The following is a 16,424-nucleotide window of genomic DNA, read 5'->3' as shown; positions in this document are numbered from 1 at the left end:
CCTTTCCACGGGCCTGGGAACAATACACACATATTTGAGGTCTGCCAGACAAAAGCTTCAGCTATGGCCAAGCGCTGTATATATGAAGTCCTTTGACTGTTGATCTTTATGTTCAGATCTTTGACTTTCTCTGCCATGCTATGTCATGGTTGACTCTGACTGGAAACGGTTGAAAACTTCATTTGACAAGAACTATTACAAAAAGAAGATACAGCCCACGGTAGAGAAGATTCAAGAAATCGTGGAGAGCATTCAGCATGAATCCGTACATCATACAGAGGCCGCAACACTGGACAGCAATCTCAGGCTTCAAATTATGGAGCAGAGCATTGGAAAGGTTCATGATAAGCTGGATACGCTCGAACGGATGGGGGACAGATTCCGCAAATACAGCTCCGAAGAGTTGCAAGAAATTGCCAGAATTCTAGCTGGAAGATTGCTCAACGATGCCGAACTTCAAGTCCAGTATCGGCGCAGTGGTGGGTTCCCCATCACTATATATGGTTTAACATATGAAGGCTAATGGTGAAAAGCTGCAGGAGAAGTAGTTCAAGAACTACTAGTACGCAAGTCATCAGCTGCGCATCATAAAAAGGAAAAGCGAGATAGGCTGGACCAGACATCTTCACAGAATGGTATACGTTCTTCCGTCTCCCCAGCGTTTTGTATTCACGCTAATGAGTTCACTTTATAGAATGTATCAAGCTATGTTCGCGAAAGGATATTCAATCATTCATCGAACCGCTTATCCCATACATGGAAGATGGCCGTGAAGAGATTTCCAGAAGACTAGGAGGACTAACTGGCCAATCCTTACCCGGCGAGGTATTGGTATCGATGCAAAAATGGCTTCAAGTCCCCTCTTCTAGAATGATTTGGATTGAAGGTTCTTCTCCGGATTTCTATGCAAGCAATCTCTCCTTAGCTGCGCTGCGACTCTGCGCTATTTGCAACAGCAGCGAAGTGCCCTCAATATTCGTCTTTTGCAAAAACAGGTACAAATTCCAGAAATCCAGGTCAGCCTCTGCCCAAAAAGAAGCCTCGCTAGTGGTCCTACTGTACTCGATCATCTCGCAATTAGCATGCTTGATTCCACCCGAGTTCGAAGCCGTAAAAAAGCTCGATGGATGGCATTTTAACCAACTAGATGGAACAATCGACTCTGCAAAACTTGCGTTAGACATCATTGAAGCTTTGGTATCTCTTCAACTGCCATCCTTGATTTGGATAATCGATGGACTCCAGCTCGCGGAAGACCGGAACAGCCGTTCATATTTAACACGCTTGGTGACTATTCTGCGTAGTCACCAGGACGGTAATGTATGCTTCACAACCAATGGCAGCAGTCGGGCTTTAATACAGACCATCAGGAAATCCGAGCGGGTAGATGCTTCACCCATGCTTCAGGGGAGAGGGGGACGGGTTTTGAAGGGTGGACTTCAAATTGAGGGATTGACAGGTCGTTTTCGATAAATTAATTTATTATAAAGGCTTTGATTTCCGGTTAATCCCATCCTACGCTTGGTCCTGAAGAAGTACTTGTATAATTCAGTTAGCCCAGCATGTGGTATGTATTTGGATAGGATATACTTTGAATGTTTCAAATACCTCATCGTGGGATAGGTCACAGTGTTTGGTCAGCGACAGCGTAGCTTCTAGGAGCAATTCAAATGTTGTGATGGATTGATGACCAGTGATTGCGTATTTCGAATTTGGGCCGGAGAGATTGAGATGGCTATAATTTTCAAGTTCGAGCAGTGCTCAGGCTGGCGATAAGGGGACCAAAGCTTTCCAAGGTTAAGTTCAAATGTTGGAAGAAATTAAAGTTAACCCTCCAAGGTTGGAACACTTGAAAGCAACCTCAGGCTTGAATTTCATACTATTAACGTTTTGTATAATTGTCGAGGATGGGTGAGTGTCTCTACGTTCGTTTTCCACTTCATGTAAGTAGGGATGCAAAGCCTAATATGATTGGTCCATAATCAGAAAATGACTTCACCTTCCGCATCACCTCACTTCATCGCCCCTATGGCACAGACCTCACATCAGCCAACACCTCGTGTAGATCTTTCTATACAGGCATGCGATATATGCAGGAAGCGGAAAGTTAAATGTCTTCTCGCAAGCCCCCAGACCGGTTCTACCGCAGCGCGATGCAAACGATGTGAGAGACTCAATCTGTCTTGTACATTTTTGTCACCCTCAAAAACAAGGGGACCCAAGAAACGGTAAGTGTGTTCTGTAAATAATTAACGATTGCATTTGATAATTTTCTGAAATAGGGCAGAAATTAGCAATGAGGCAACGAATGAATCCATTCCCGGTACAACCTACTGGACAGACGATATTTGCGACCGTGGTTTGTTTCGCGAGATTATGAATGATTATTTGGATTATGTGTACCCGATGGTACCCGTAGTACACCGTCCATCATTCAAGAAAGCCCTATGCGAGGAGCAGGATGAGGGATTCTCTGCCTTGACCGTCTCGATCGCCTCGCTAGTCGTTGCGACAATGGCGGGCAGGTTCCAGACGTACAGGAACCACAATACACCCCTGAGGTTCTCGTCTCGGAAAGAGATGGTGCATTTCTGTTATCGGAAGGTGATATCTCTGAGGAATTGTTCTTATTTTGAACATCTCAATTTTCAGAAATTTGCAATCTCGTATCTGTTCTACGCTGCGTTCCTGCAACTTGGGGACCATAATTGGTCGCGGATGTTGAGTGTTGAGGCTTTTCAGTTGGCGAGGCTGTTGAATTTACATCGAATATCTGAGTACAGAGGTCTGAATTGCATTGAGACGCAGCTTCGAAAGAAAGGTTTTTGGTTGGTGTTCTATTCTTATGTGTGAGTGGACCTGTTGGATTTGTTCCGTTTCTTTTCATCGTGATGTTCTAACGAGGCGGCAATGCTAGTCATGCGAATCTGCAAAGTCTTTTTGGGGAACGTCTATGTTACCTTGACTCAGTCATTTTGCATTCGATTAACCCAGAGGACCTCATGCCACTGGACGTACCGGATGAATCAATCTTTGAGAATGAGGTCCTCGTACCGCCAAATTCAACAATGTGCTTGGAAAGAGGCTTCAGTACTCATTCACGAGTATTCTGGACTGCAATACGACCTCTGTGCCCTATATCTCAAGCTGAAGAGCCATGCCCGTGTACTCTTGCTCATAATCCTCTGATCCGGATCTCATATTTCAAGGAGCGCCTGGAAAGCCTGAAACATCTCCTTGATGAAATTCCTGATGTTCTCAGACCGTGGGAGCTAGAGAACAGCCTCGATAAAGATTTGGAAGTCCAAAATCCGAACTTGCTCCATACGCAATTTGCTGCCATGCGCGTGAATCTCCATGTGACCCACTTGTGGCTTCAAAGTCTTATCATGGATCAACTGGAGGCTGCGCAGACTCACCATCAGGGCCAGGGCTGGTCAGCAGAAGCATTTGATCAACGAGAAATGTGGAAAGATAGAGAAGAGATCTGTCGTCGATTATTCTTTATCGTATATAATGTCCCACAAATCAGCCTGGAGGCTAATGGATTACACCTGGCTACCAAGGTGCGCGATATCTCGACTAGCCTACTGGCTTGTCCCTTCAGTTCCGATGATCCTATATCTAAACGGGTGAGAGAATATGTCGGCCAATCTACGGAGATCTTGTCGCGATTGGATCAAAGTGAAAGTCTCAATACTATGTACCTCCAAACATGGGTGGATACCGATCGTATCGGGAATGCCAACGGTTAATATCTAATCGGAAATTCATTTATATTCATATCTAGATGGAAGGGAATGTTACAGAAATCGAACTATACCTCTTTACCAGCCACCAGACCAGTATTCAGTTTCGCTCACATCCACAGATCCTTCCAAGAATTCCCCACGGCTACTGGTTCCCACCATGATCTTGTAGGTTCCCTCATAGCTGCACCAACTGTCACTCTTCTCATCCCAGAAACTTGTCGCACGAACAATATCAAGCGGGATGCTGATCTCTTGTTCGCTGCCAGCTTCAAGTATAACTTTCCGGAACTCCTTGAGCTCTTTCGTCGGCCGTCTGATTGGAGGCGAAACAGCCACCACATAGACTTGCACCACCTCGGCACCTCTCCTTGATCCAGTGTTTCGAACCTTGCAGTTGACCTGCAGCATATTTTCAGATTCTCGGTTCAATACCAGATCGGATAATGTGAAGCTTGTGTATGAAAGGCCGTGTCCGAATGGGAACAAAGGTTCAATATCCAGTCCATCGTAGTAGCGGTATCCTACATACACGTCCTCTCCATAGAGAACTCGGCCACCTTCACAACGGAAGTTGAAGAAGGTTGGGTTATCCTTCACCTTGCGTGGGAATGTGAGAGGAAGCTTGGCAGACTAAGAAATCATCAGTACCTGCGCCCACCAGATCAGACGAAAGGGGATATAAACTTACAGGATTCACATCTCCGAAGACCACATCGGCAAGACCATTGCCTGTCTCATTGCCGCCATACCAAGCATGCAAAACAGCCTTAGCATCATTGATCCAAGGCATCTCCACAGGGGTGCCACTTTGCATCACAATAACCGTATTGGGGTTCACTTTCAAGACCCTCTCAATAAGCTCATCTGTATAAGGAGGCAAGCTCATATTAGCCCGATCCTCTCCCTCGGACTCCCACTCCCCACTCAACCCGGCGACCAGGATAACTTGATCCATGCTTGCAGCCACTCGAACCGCCTCCTCAATGCCAGCCTGAGGTGAAAGCTGTTTGCAGGCGCCGATGCGGAATCCTCCATGGCCGAAATCAACCACACCAGGAACTCGGAATGTGCTCGTCTTCCCGCAAGCCCACTGAGTCAGGATTTGGTATCTCTGTCCAGCTTTCAGTTCGAGAGAGGCAATCTCCTCCAGTGTGCCACTCCCAAAGAAGCTCGAGCCAGCCCTTTGCTTATCTGTGTTGTTGATAACAAGCTTTCCATCTACGAATAGCTTGCCCGTACCGTGAACTGTGAGACCGAAATCATATACGCCCGACTCTTCAGGGACGAAGTATCCCTCTGCATCTGCATACCAGATGGGCTGTAGATCAGGGTGGTCATAATCCATGAAAATGATCATCGAGTCGGTCTCGTGGCGCTCCTCAAGTGGCTTCCTTGTCGATGTACTCGGTGGTTCATTGAAAATACTCAACTTGAATCCGGTCTTGCCATCCTCAGTGCACATCCGCTTACCCAGAAGTGGTAGCATCTGATGCGCATACACGCCCTGGGAGAATTCCACTCCCGCCGCGGCGGAGTTGGAAATTCCTTCAAAGGGTGTCACAGTGTAGTAAGGATTCAACGCAGCGCTGCCGCCCCCGCAGTAAGCCGCGATTTTGGCATTAGGACCGATCACAGCGACTTTCCTATTCTTATCGAGTGGAAGAATATTTTCTTCGTTCTTGAGCAAGACGATAGCCTCGGAGGCAATTTTTCTTAAAAGTCCTCTGTCTTGTGCGCGGTTCAACTGTGTCTCTGGGGCTCGTTGAGGTATACCGGATTTGCTTGCTTTTTGGACCAGTTTGAGGACCGCGCGTACTCGGTCGTTCAATGTATTCTGTGAGATCTTGTTCGACGTGATAGCGTGGGCTAGCGCTCCGCCACGCCATCTGGGTGGACCGGGCATCTCGAGATCGAGACCTGCCTTGATCGCTTCAGAGGTACTGTAAGTTCCAAACCTATACAAATAGAAACCTTGTTAATAAACGGAGCTTTCTTGACTAGCTCGAAAATGCGTTGGAACATACCAGTCACTCATCACTAGACCATCCCAACCCCACTCTCCGCGCAAAATACTCTGAAGGAGCTCTGGGTTTTCAGCCGCATGTAACCCATTCACCTTGTTGTATGCTGTCATTACAGCATCTGGCTTTCCAAGTGCTATCGCGATCATGAAAGGGAGAAGATAAATTTCCCTAAGTGCCCGATCAGTCACAATAGAGTTGACAGCCATGCGCTCATGCTCCTGGTCATTACAAACGAAATGTTTAAGAGTTGCGCTAACATTTCGTTCCTTCAATCCTTTGCAATAGTGACCAGCGAGAATACCCGACAGATATGGATCTTCAGAATAGGATTCGAAGCCTCGTCCACCTAATGGACCCCTTGCAATATTGATTGTTGGACCCAAAATAACATGCGCACCCTTGGCCTTTGCCTCGGCGGCTAGTAGATGGCCGACTTCCAGCGCAAGATCGCGGTCGAAGGTCGCTCCAATTGCTGTTCCACAGGGCAGACAAGCAGCTGGAACACTGCTGAAGAAATGTGTTCCTCGGACGCCATTGGGTCCATCGGAGAGTCGAATCGATGGGATATTGAGTCGTGGGATAGGAACTGTATGCCAAAAGTCCTCACCTGTTATGAGTTAGTATCCTGATTTTTCTTTTGAGTTAATTGAACTGTAGAGAATCATACCACTGAGCAGAGAAATCTTTTCTTCTTGTGTCAATTGCTTGATAAGCTTCTCAATGTCGGCATTTGCGATCTGCGCAAACGCAGGATCAACCTGAACAGGTGCAACATCTTCCATAGTCATCATTGCTTCTATCACACGAAGAGTACTAAGAGTGAAAGAGTCAAGAAACATGGAAAATTACCCGGGGGCTTTTCCTCAAGTTATGATCCACCCCGTGGAGCCTGATAAATTTGTAATCGACCAAGTATTTTCGCGCATCCATTATCGCGTCCGATCTTCGCGTGATCCAGGTTTTATTTTGCTCCGAAATCGTAACGTGGAGGCGGAGACGTGGACCGCGTGGTATGTTCATCCCATACTAAAGAAGTCTAGAGTCTAGGGAACGGGTCCAGTGGAATCATCTCCACCTCGTTGAACGAATCAATTCCACGGAAACAGCAGATTTTGTCCCGACTCCGTTTCTCCGTTTTTTCGTTTCTCCGTTTCTCCGTCTCAGTCAATGTCGGTAACAATCTTGAATTATTGTCCGACCCCGGCATCCCCCATAATCCCCACACAATCATCCCACAAGCTAGTCATTGACTTGCAGACTGGGGTTATGGAGAAATCCACGATAACCATGTGACGAAGTATCGGAAGAAACCATGGATTTCATTGGTCCAATTCATTTTTGTCGACTCATTCAATCCGAGATTCTACTTGAAATCCCGTGAACTCGCGACTAAATTAACGTTTAGGGGAAAAGCCTGCCCGGAAAGAAGAAAATTGGACAAGAAAAGGAATTATATCGGCAACTAGAACGTATATCGGGAAATGCGTCTGTTTCTTGATTCTGGCACATAAATCCTTGCTGACCCCTGCTCGGTCTTCAGATGTGAATTTTTTTTTATCTGTCCTTATTTCATACAAATCGCTCATCATGGGTTTCAGTGAGCGCGAGGCTACTACTAGCAGGACATCTACTTCAGAGGTTGATCCTCTTGCAGCAGTTCTTCCTGAGAATGCGCTACCATGGTATAAACAGCGTCATCTTCTGCATCTCAACTTCATCATCGTTTCTCTGGTGATGTACTCATCTGCCAATGGATATGATGGATCTTTGATGAATGGTCTGGAAGATCTTGATCAATGGAAAGCCTTCATGAATGACCCTGCGGGAGCATGGCTGGGATGGATCAATGCCATCTACTGGCTTGGCTGTGGTGTTGGTTATCCAAGTGCTTCCTGGATCGCCAACAAATACGGCCGCAAGCCTGGCGTCTTCGTTGGCTATTGTTTCTTAGCTCTTGGTACTTCTCTCCAATCAGCCGCTCCCAATCCCACTGCGTTCATGCTCTCCAGGTTGTTTCTGGGAGGTGCTTCCGCTTTATTCGGTAACTCAGTCCCACTTCTCATCAACGAGATCGCCTACCCAACTCATCGTGGAATCCTGAACTCTCTTTTCATGTCGGGATGGTACGTTGGTGGAACTATCGCTGCCTTTGTTGTCTTCGCCTCCCGAACATATGGTTCTTCTTGGGCCTGGCGACTACCTGCTCTCCTTCAACTTCTTGCACCACTTTCCGCCCTCCCAGGTTTCCTTCTTGCACCAGAGAGTCCTCGATGGTTGGTCTCAGTGGGACGGGAGGATGAGGCCCACGCTATCCTCATCCGATACCATGCCGCTGGGGACGCTCATTCCCCGTTGGTCAACTATGAATTCCAGGAGATCATCTCTACAATTCGTGCCGAGAGAGAAGCAGCCAACAACGGTAGCTATCTTGAGATGATCCAGACCCCTGGTAACCGCCGTCGCTTGATGATATCTATCACCCTTGGTCTATTTGCTCAATGGGCTGGAAACGGAGTTATCTCATACTATCTATCTTTGATCCTCGACTCCGTCGGTGTGACAAAGGTCAAAGATCAAACACTCATTTCAGCCTGTCTTCAAGTTTGGTGTCTGATTTTCGCCTGTATCGGTGCCTTCCTCATCGATCGGTTCGGCCGTCGACCACTATTCATGTCTTCCGCTTGTGTTATGTTCGTCAGCTACGTGCTTGTCACAGCTCTTTCAGGCACATACGAAAAAACTGGTAGCGCGGCGACCGGTGGAGCCGTTATTCCATTTTTATTTATCTTCTTCTCCGGATATTGTGTCGCATTGTAAGTTCCCAATCACTTCCCTGGCATTAAAACACCTACTAATTAATCATCTTCTACAGAACCCCTTTCATGACCTCATACCCTTGCGAAATCTGGCCCTTCCGTCTCCGATCCCGTGGTTTGACAGTAACATGGTTAGCTACTATTGTGGGAATGTTCTTCAACACATTCGTGAATCCCATCGCGATGGACGCTATCGGATGGAAATATTACTTGGTGTTCGTGGTTGTCTTGGTGGTGTTCGGTTTAACAGCGTTCTTCTTTTACCCCGAAACCAAGGGCCATTCTCTCGAACAAATTGCAGTCATTTTCGATGGCGAGGATGCTCTGGTGAGTACCCCAACTCAAGTTGTGAAGCAGCTCAAAGAGGGCTCAGCGGCTGTCCATGAAGAGGCTGTATGATAGATATTCTTAGATCGTCAATTATATACGACTAATACATATGACCGTTCAATCATCCCTTCCAAGGTTTCATCATCTTTTTTTTCTCGAAACACTCCGCCTTTGCTAGGTATAATTTCTGAATTGGTGCCTTATTTCACGGGCGGCAACGTCCGATCGGCGGCGTTGGGAAACCCATAATCAACGGCTAAAACAACCGAGTCAACCTTGGAAACCTTGGAAAGGAAACATTTGCCGTATCACAAATTTCTTGGAAATGAATCACATATCATGTTGGCAGGTTACAATTCCAAGATCCTCACAGAATGGTGTGTAATAAAAGGATGATGTTCCATGAATGGCCTGGGCCTGTTTGGGCGCCTCCCGGTGTAGATACCCACCGGGCACCCTCACTTCCCTCTATCCATGCTGCATACAAGTCTCACCATCAGTATCCCTCACCAGCTACAAAGATTATGACATCTTTTCTCCACTAGTCCAAGACCCTTATGGATCGATATTTCAGATCAACTAAAGATCAATGGGAATTCGACGATGAAGTCATGTCCCCACAATGACTTCATGATGCTGTCACGGCATATCTATCAACTCCATAACCAGGTATATAACACTTGCTCTGGAGATGATAGAACATTTATTCTTCACCAATTCAATTTATCACTCATCTGAGTACGAAAGTGAGCATCCAGCTACTCAATCGGTCCAAAGGAATCCAAGTGTCATATCAAAATAACAATTGCTCTATAGTTCAAATAACTTTCTTCAATCCTCCATACTTCACATCTCACATTCACAATGGTTCGCGGTGCCGACTACGATAACGGAGTTCCCCAGAGTGACAATCCCATCGAGCCTGGCGTCACTAAGGTCCACGGCGTTGGCAACGATGTAAGTCCAGTTCATCCTGAGCTAAATTCCATAGCGGCTCATAATAACGAAATGTCTAGAATGCCCCTCTAAGCCACACCCAGAAGATCGCTCCCATGCCTGAGGTGACTGGTTCCCAACGCGATGTCTTCGGTGGCCTCGCTCATGCCGGCCCCAACCACTCTGGTAGTGGAAAGGGTGGCCACGAGCCCAAGAGCATGGGTGAGAAGAAGGGTTTCGGTGCCCAGCCTGGTATTTAATCAGGTCAACTGGCTGGTTCCACGATCTTATTATATTTCATAAAATCCAATCCCTTGATGGGATAACGTGAAGTACCTTGACGGCTCAAGGTAGTACGAGTTACGCATCACGTTTCTTATACTCGATGGATTCTGGATATTCTCGGGTGTTAGTTTGCACAACATTACAGAATAATGTAAAAGTACAACTTGAACTCAATTTTCCCTCTGTGTAGTGTAGATCATCCCGTATTCCCTAGTCTCATAATTCCAATGTCATAAAACAGTTCGGACCCCTTGCCACATATCCCCCGTATGGACCACAGTATTCAAAACCCGATTTTAGATAGAGGGTCCTAGCCTGAGCAAACGCTTCATGAACCCCCGTCTCCAGGTACAATGCCTTATATCCCTTTTCTCTCGCTTGAATGATAAGATGGTGCAGTAGAGTACGTGCAACTCCCTTCCGAAGATGCTCTGGTGCCGTTCTCATAGATTTGATTTCTCCCGTTGTTGGTGATAACTCCTTAAGGGCAGCGCAACCCAGTAGTTGGTCATTATCTCTCGCGGAGTAAACTGTAATTTCTGGTTTTTGGAGACAGGTGATATCGAGGACGTAACAAGATTCCGAGGGGCTCTTATGTTGGAGGTCTGCCACGTGGAAGGCAAGGAGGGAACGGATATCTGAGGTGGAGAGGTCGTCAATTTGGATCAGCATTTTTTTCAAGTGATATAGTATATGAAGTTCCTGATAAGAATCAAATGGCACTAATTATGAATTTGACTTCAGTTGTGCGTTGAGATTATGAATGAGTCATAGCGCGATTTTCTTATCTACAATGCCACTATCACTAACACTGAAAGGAGCATTAGACTATCTTCAGATTGGACCTCATTATTATCAGTATCAATCGGAATTTCGGGTCTTGCTTTTTAATCTCTGATTAGATGATAGATCAGATAAAAGAAGACACCGCATTGAAAGAGACCTCGGCAGTCGACCCCTGGTGATTAATATACCCAAAGGCCTAGGCAGAACTAGGACATGGAGGATAGTCCACAAATTATTGCTTAGCTGCCATGCTTGACTTGAAGTTGCATGTGAAAGGCTGCAGGAATTCCAAAGGTTGAAATGAGGAACTTTTCAGATTGAATTTATGCTAAACCCTAGTTATAACGGATCTGGTTACAACGGATTTCTACGTTATAACGGATTTTCCGGCTGTCCAAAAGGTTCCACCATAATAATAGCGGAATTGTCATCATATAGCGGAATCCGTTAATTTTTTCACCTCTCCAATATTAAATCCGCAATAACCAACCTCATATTTTGCCACTTCACGTGATCTAAACCCCCTTTTATCCTATCGATTATTCTACCAAAATGGCCCGCCAGTCAATTCCAATCAGTCAGAAGCAAGCTCTTCGGCAGCAACGCGCAATTCACCCAAATTGGTCTAATTTAGACCTCCAAAAGTGATTTTCTACCACATTTGGGCGTGATCTTTCCACTTCTAGCACCTCCGATATCCTTTCATCCCGTTATTCACACCTTGACGAAGATAATATCAACATACATACAATCCAAGCAAAACGGCAACGTACAGCATACTTGCCTGAGCTTGAAAACGCGCTTTTACAGTGGATATCCCACGCAGAAGGTCAAATCCCTATAACCCAAGAGGTTATTCGACAAAAAGCGCGTTTTTTTCTGGAACAAACTCCCGATGTGCGATAATAAAAAATTACCAGCATTCAGTAATGGCTGGCTTACAGGCTTCCAAAATAGACATGGAATCCATGGTCACAAGATGTATGGGGAGTTAGGCAGTGTACCCAAAGATGCTGCAGAACAAATGAGGCCAATCATACAAGCTATTGCTAAATATGATCCTTGTGATATCTTCAACTGTGACGAAACGGCACTCTATTGGAAACGAGTTCCAGATAGAAGTCTAGCTTCAAAGCCTCTACCTGGGAAAAAGCAGAATAAACAGAGGATTACAGCCCACTTTTGTTGTAACGCTGACGGTTCTGAGAAAATCCAATCATGGTTTATCGGTACTGCAAAGAAACCTCGGGCGTTTTCTGCTGCGAAAATTAAGGTTGTTAACCTTGGTCTTCATTGGCGATCAAATAAAACAGCATGGATGACGGGTCCTATCTTTACTGAATGGATTCGTTGGTTTGATAATCTTATGTATAACCGAAAGGTTGTACTTCTACTTGATAATTGCTCTGCGCATGAATCTGCAATAGAAGAGATTAATCAAGGTCCATCCCCATTACAAAATACCTTGGTTCTTTGGCTACCAGCAAATACAACAAGCATAAATCAACCTCTTGATCAAGGCATTATCCGTACATGGAAAGCATATTGGAAGCGGCAATGGGTTTGCTTCTTATTAAAGGAGTTTGATGCTGGCCGAGATTCAATGGTATCGATGAATGTGCTTTTGGCAGTTGAATGGGCAATTCAAGCATGGCAATTTGACCTTACCCCCCCCAGACCATTCAAAACTGCTTTAGAAAGGCTGGAATTAGGGGTGGTATCAATGATATAGATAGGGATAATGAATCTACTATTAGCCCTATTATCACTGATATCACAACTTATATTTTATGCCTACATCAAGCTTCTTATATCAAAAGTCCTATGGATATTGAGCAATTTCTAGACCCATCTGATGAAGTCTATGAAGACCGTCTTGAAGACTTAGATGATATGATTATTGGCCAATTTTTGCCAGAGGAAGCAGATGATGATCTGGATCAAATCTTAGAGGAAAAAGAGGAGATCAAGGTTCATGAAGCAATATCTGCTCTTGAAAAGCTTCAATTGTTTGAAGAACAGCAAGAAAATGGGAATTACGCGTTTATTCAGTCTCTTCTTAGGCATAAGAGAGAGCTTCTCTCAAAGCAAATCAAAGTACGAGAACAGAAGGATATTAGACAGTTTTTTCAATAAGCAATATATATTTCTTGATAGTTCTACTAATTCATACACTCTTGGTTGTTTTTCCCGCGGATATAATATTAGTCCGATCTCCAAGAGAAAAGTGGGGATTTTTATTATAACGGACTACTCGTTATAACGGATAACGGATAATTTACGTGTTTCATTTAGTCCGTTATAACTAGGTTTTACTGTAGCGGGTTTCATCGCAATGTTAGAGCGGTGCACAGTACTTAGTGTCGAGGAAGCCCCACTAGAGTAATGACTTCCACAATTGTTGATACTAGTAGTATGAAAAGAAAACTCGGAAACTGAGCTAGTCCAAAGCCATAGTTCGCACGCATACATCCACTTTTCTTCACGCTTTGCTTACTCACATATGAAAAGGCGTCGGGTCTCCAACTCCAGTTAGATGAACACCCAACACCAGGGCATAGGACTTGGAATACAAATTAAAGCTCAAAATGACGACTTAGTATACTCAAAACGCGAATCCCGTCTCGTTCAACATAAACTCTCATCCTATTATTTCATTCATTCTGTCATACGGCCGAAGAACCGGGGTTACTTTACTAAATGACCGGTGTCACAACTGGCCGAGCATCATGGATCTCCTCGAACAAAAGAATAACCCAGATGATTCGAAACGGTTAAACTGAGGGGAAGAGAAACTAGCGCACGTTAACCAAGTTAAATCGAGATGCATAGATGGCCTTACAACCACCACTGGCAAATATGTGCCACCCTAGACGTAAGGTGGGGCCATCCTCAACTCAGGTCGGTACATCTGAGCACCATTTCCTAGGCTTATGGCGGTTAAATTAAAAGAAAAAAATCGATGAGTAGGGAGCTACGTAGAGAAAGCATGCTCATGCAAGCATTGAACTCTGAAAAGCAAGGTGGAAAGGCCTATGAGCAAATTATCAGATTCAAAGCGTGCTCATTAAGTGAGATGGAGGTTACAGTGTAGAGTCCAGAGCCTCTTAGAGCTCCCCACATGCTCCTCCACTGTCCCCGTGGCCCCTCTTTTGTCCCTCCACATACGCCAAGGGCTGCTTCTTAGGCTGCACTTGGTTTGCTGACGGTAGCTAGGAGCACTGGCCCCCGGGACCCGCATTCACCACATCTGATCCACGCTGCTGGTAGATTTTCCATGGTGGATACAAATGGGTTTCGTCTCAGCTTCCCCTCATCTGGTTCCATAGGTGGGTTCCCCTGCAGGTTGTAATGTTGAGGATACGACAAAAATACTACTCAGAAGTACGCCAGAACTTGAAGGGCGCAATATATGCTAGTATTCAAGTCACCATTGAAAGCGTCATAGAGCATCTTGGTCGGATGTACTGCACTCCTACAATACTAGTACCCTTAGTTTAAATCTGGAGCGGTAAAAATCAGATGATTACAGTCAAAAACAAAGGTACGTGCCCCCTAGCATGGCATCGCCACATTCTAGAAAATGAGGCCAAGCAGAGATTGGTCGACGAGAAACCTTGACCAAAAAGGGTTACGAGAAGACATTATGTTTACAGTATCGTATACTGTTTCAAATACTACACCCAGACATTAGAAAAACAGGTTTAAACCTGTTTTTCGTTGCACAGACATCTCCAGAAGAATGCCAATGCGCATGCAAGCAGTCTCCGCAATTAAATATGCACGCGGGATCATACTACAACGCCATTGGCGCTGTAAAGTACATTGTGCATTGTTGTCCCGCTGAGTGTAGGATTAGGATTAACAGGGCAATGTAGAGGATCTCTAGATCTATGATATGGTGGTATGATCCCGGGGGAGGAAACGCAATATGTGTGACGGAATATAAGTCGGTGCTAAGATCGGATATTCGGCGGATCTTAAGGATTTCATTACTCGCAGGTGCTTTTTTTAGCTGCCGTCCGCGCAGTCGGGGGAGTCCGGGGATCATTATCCACCGACATCATTGATCGACGACGCGGTCTCTGTTTAGGAAGGATTCGCGAATAACCCCGCATCCTTGCGTATCACGCAATTATCCGGCTTGTACGGGAAAATACTAATACATGTACCAGCGGGTGCATGTGAGTTTCAAATGGTATAAGAACGAGGTTTTGTACGTGCGATGAAAAGAGAGAATCAAACTAAATCTCATTGAACTAAAGAATATCTTACTAAACTCCTCAACTCTCATTTACAAAGAAGGCTCTTTCAACACCTTCAAGTTCTACTTTACCAATATGTCTCCCGCGATCCCAGCTCCGGCTCCAGCTCTATACCTGAACCAGGCTCGAAACAGCCCCAGTGTTCAGGAATGCATGTCCATCTACGATAAGTGGGCTGCAACATACAACGATGAGGTGGGAGACGAGGCTCAGAACTACGTGGCTCCTGTTCTTGTTGCTCAGGCTGCTATCAAGTTCGAGAAGTCGAACGGTGCTGCAAACAGTATCATTCTAGATGCTGGTTGTGGAACTGGTCTGGTGGGTCAGGCTCTGTCTATTGCTCAACCCAAGGCAATTGACGGTATTGATCTGTCTGTTCCCATGCTTGCTGTTGCCAGAAACACTGGTGTTTACCGAGATCTGGACCAGGCAGACCTGAACCAACCTATCAACAAGCCCGACGGAACATACGACACTGTTGTATGCGTTGGTACATTCACCCTCGGCCATGTTGGTCCTAACCCTGCTTTGCGAGAACTGCTCCGTGTCACGAGGACACACGGTGTGGTTGTCGCTACGATTCTTGATGAGATTTGGATCACACACGGCTTCAAGGAAGAGGTTGCGCAGATGAAGGAAGAGGGATTGGTGAATTCATCTGAGGAGATGATAGATTATGTAAAAGGACATGGCGACAAGGCAGTTCTTCTGATCTTGGAGAAGCTTCCCCAGGCTTGAACAACCCAATGCGACTGATCAACACCCAACGCAACAACTATGATCCACGACCCAATGCAACTATTTAACGATCGATCGATACGACCCTGAAGCACTTCGGTATGCTTCTCCGAAGCGTGTTCGGAATTTTTGTATATTTTCTTTTATTTTCTTTTATTTTCTTCGTGTAACTTTCTATATTTCTTTTCTCTTTCTGTTCTTAAAACCGAAAATTAGTACAGCCCTGCGCACCAATCTGCCGATTCTTCTTAAATTGCCCATATGCACAAATTACATACCACGGTGTAAGCGATCGTAGATAGTGTAGATCCTATCTTCTTCATATTACCACTAAACCTGAGATGAATCAACTGTAGCTGAATTCATTTTATCCAAATCCTTTCATTCCATCTATGAGTTGCATACTAGTATGAAGATTATTGGTCGGATGGTACATCTCCGTGGCTACCTATTACCTTGAAGTCAACTTCGGAGTAAACAGTGGCCACTAAA

General features: G+C 45.4%; 7 protein-coding genes across 7 annotated transcripts; 6 read left to right on the top strand and 1 right to left on the bottom strand.

Moving 5' to 3' along the window:
* Window positions 1-145: 145 nt before the first annotated feature.
* N7483_002837 (uncharacterized protein) lies at window positions 146-1,473 on the top strand (the record flags this gene model as incomplete). The annotated part of the gene is made up of 2 exons (XM_057086274.1): window positions 146-479; window positions 695-1,473. The coding sequence occupies 2 exons, from the start codon at window positions 146-148 to the stop codon at window positions 1,471-1,473; spliced, it is 1,113 nt and encodes a 370-aa protein (XP_056952423.1).
* A 638-nt stretch (window positions 1,474-2,111) lies between these two features.
* On the top strand, window positions 2,112-3,755 carry N7483_002836 (fungal specific transcription factor domain-containing protein; the record flags this gene model as incomplete). The annotated part of the gene is made up of 4 exons (XM_057086273.1): window positions 2,112-2,164; window positions 2,283-2,583; window positions 2,653-2,847; window positions 2,997-3,755. 4 exons carry the CDS (start codon window positions 2,112-2,114, stop codon window positions 3,753-3,755), a joined length of 1,308 nt encoding a protein of 435 aa, XP_056952422.1.
* Window positions 3,756-3,827: 72 nt separating this feature from the next.
* N7483_002835 (beta-glucosidase) lies at window positions 3,828-6,564 on the bottom strand (the record flags this gene model as incomplete). The annotated part of the gene is made up of 4 exons (XM_057086272.1): window positions 3,828-4,382; window positions 4,441-5,707; window positions 5,777-6,383; window positions 6,444-6,564. 4 exons carry the CDS (start codon window positions 6,562-6,564, stop codon window positions 3,828-3,830), a joined length of 2,550 nt encoding a protein of 849 aa, XP_056952421.1.
* Window positions 6,565-7,363: 799 nt separating this feature from the next.
* N7483_002834 (Major facilitator superfamily domain general substrate transporter) lies at window positions 7,364-8,985 on the top strand (the record flags this gene model as incomplete). Its single annotated transcript, XM_057086271.1, has 2 exons — window positions 7,364-8,589; window positions 8,649-8,985. Coding segments are annotated over 2 exons (1,563 nt in total), but the record flags the coding sequence as incomplete, so codon positions are not given.
* An 801-nt stretch (window positions 8,986-9,786) lies between these two features.
* Window positions 9,787-10,118, top strand: N7483_002833 (uncharacterized protein; the record flags this gene model as incomplete). The annotated part of the gene is made up of 2 exons (XM_057086270.1): window positions 9,787-9,879; window positions 9,939-10,118. The coding sequence occupies 2 exons, from the start codon at window positions 9,787-9,789 to the stop codon at window positions 10,116-10,118; spliced, it is 273 nt and encodes a 90-aa protein (XP_056952419.1).
* A 2,635-nt stretch (window positions 10,119-12,753) lies between these two features.
* Window positions 12,754-13,095, top strand: N7483_002832 (uncharacterized protein; the record flags this gene model as incomplete). Its single annotated transcript, XM_057086269.1, has 2 exons — window positions 12,754-13,026; window positions 13,087-13,095. 2 exons carry the CDS (start codon window positions 12,754-12,756, stop codon window positions 13,093-13,095), a joined length of 282 nt encoding a protein of 93 aa, XP_056952418.1.
* Window positions 13,096-15,269: 2,174 nt separating this feature from the next.
* On the top strand, window positions 15,270-15,932 carry N7483_002831 (class I SAM-dependent DNA methyltransferase; the record flags this gene model as incomplete). Its single annotated transcript, XM_057086268.1, has 1 exon — window positions 15,270-15,932. The coding sequence occupies one exon, from the start codon at window positions 15,270-15,272 to the stop codon at window positions 15,930-15,932; it is 663 nt and encodes a 220-aa protein (XP_056952417.1).
* Between the last annotated feature and the right edge of the window lie 492 nt (window positions 15,933-16,424).

Source organism: Penicillium malachiteum (assembly GCF_028827825.1).
Source record: "Penicillium malachiteum strain IBT 17515 chromosome Unknown utg000001l:1.0-8184562.0:1.0-8186909.0, whole genome shotgun sequence".
NCBI classification, from domain to species: Eukaryota; Fungi; Ascomycota; class Eurotiomycetes; order Eurotiales; family Aspergillaceae; genus Penicillium; species Penicillium malachiteum.
This window is presented reverse-complemented; position numbering and strand designations above follow the sequence as displayed.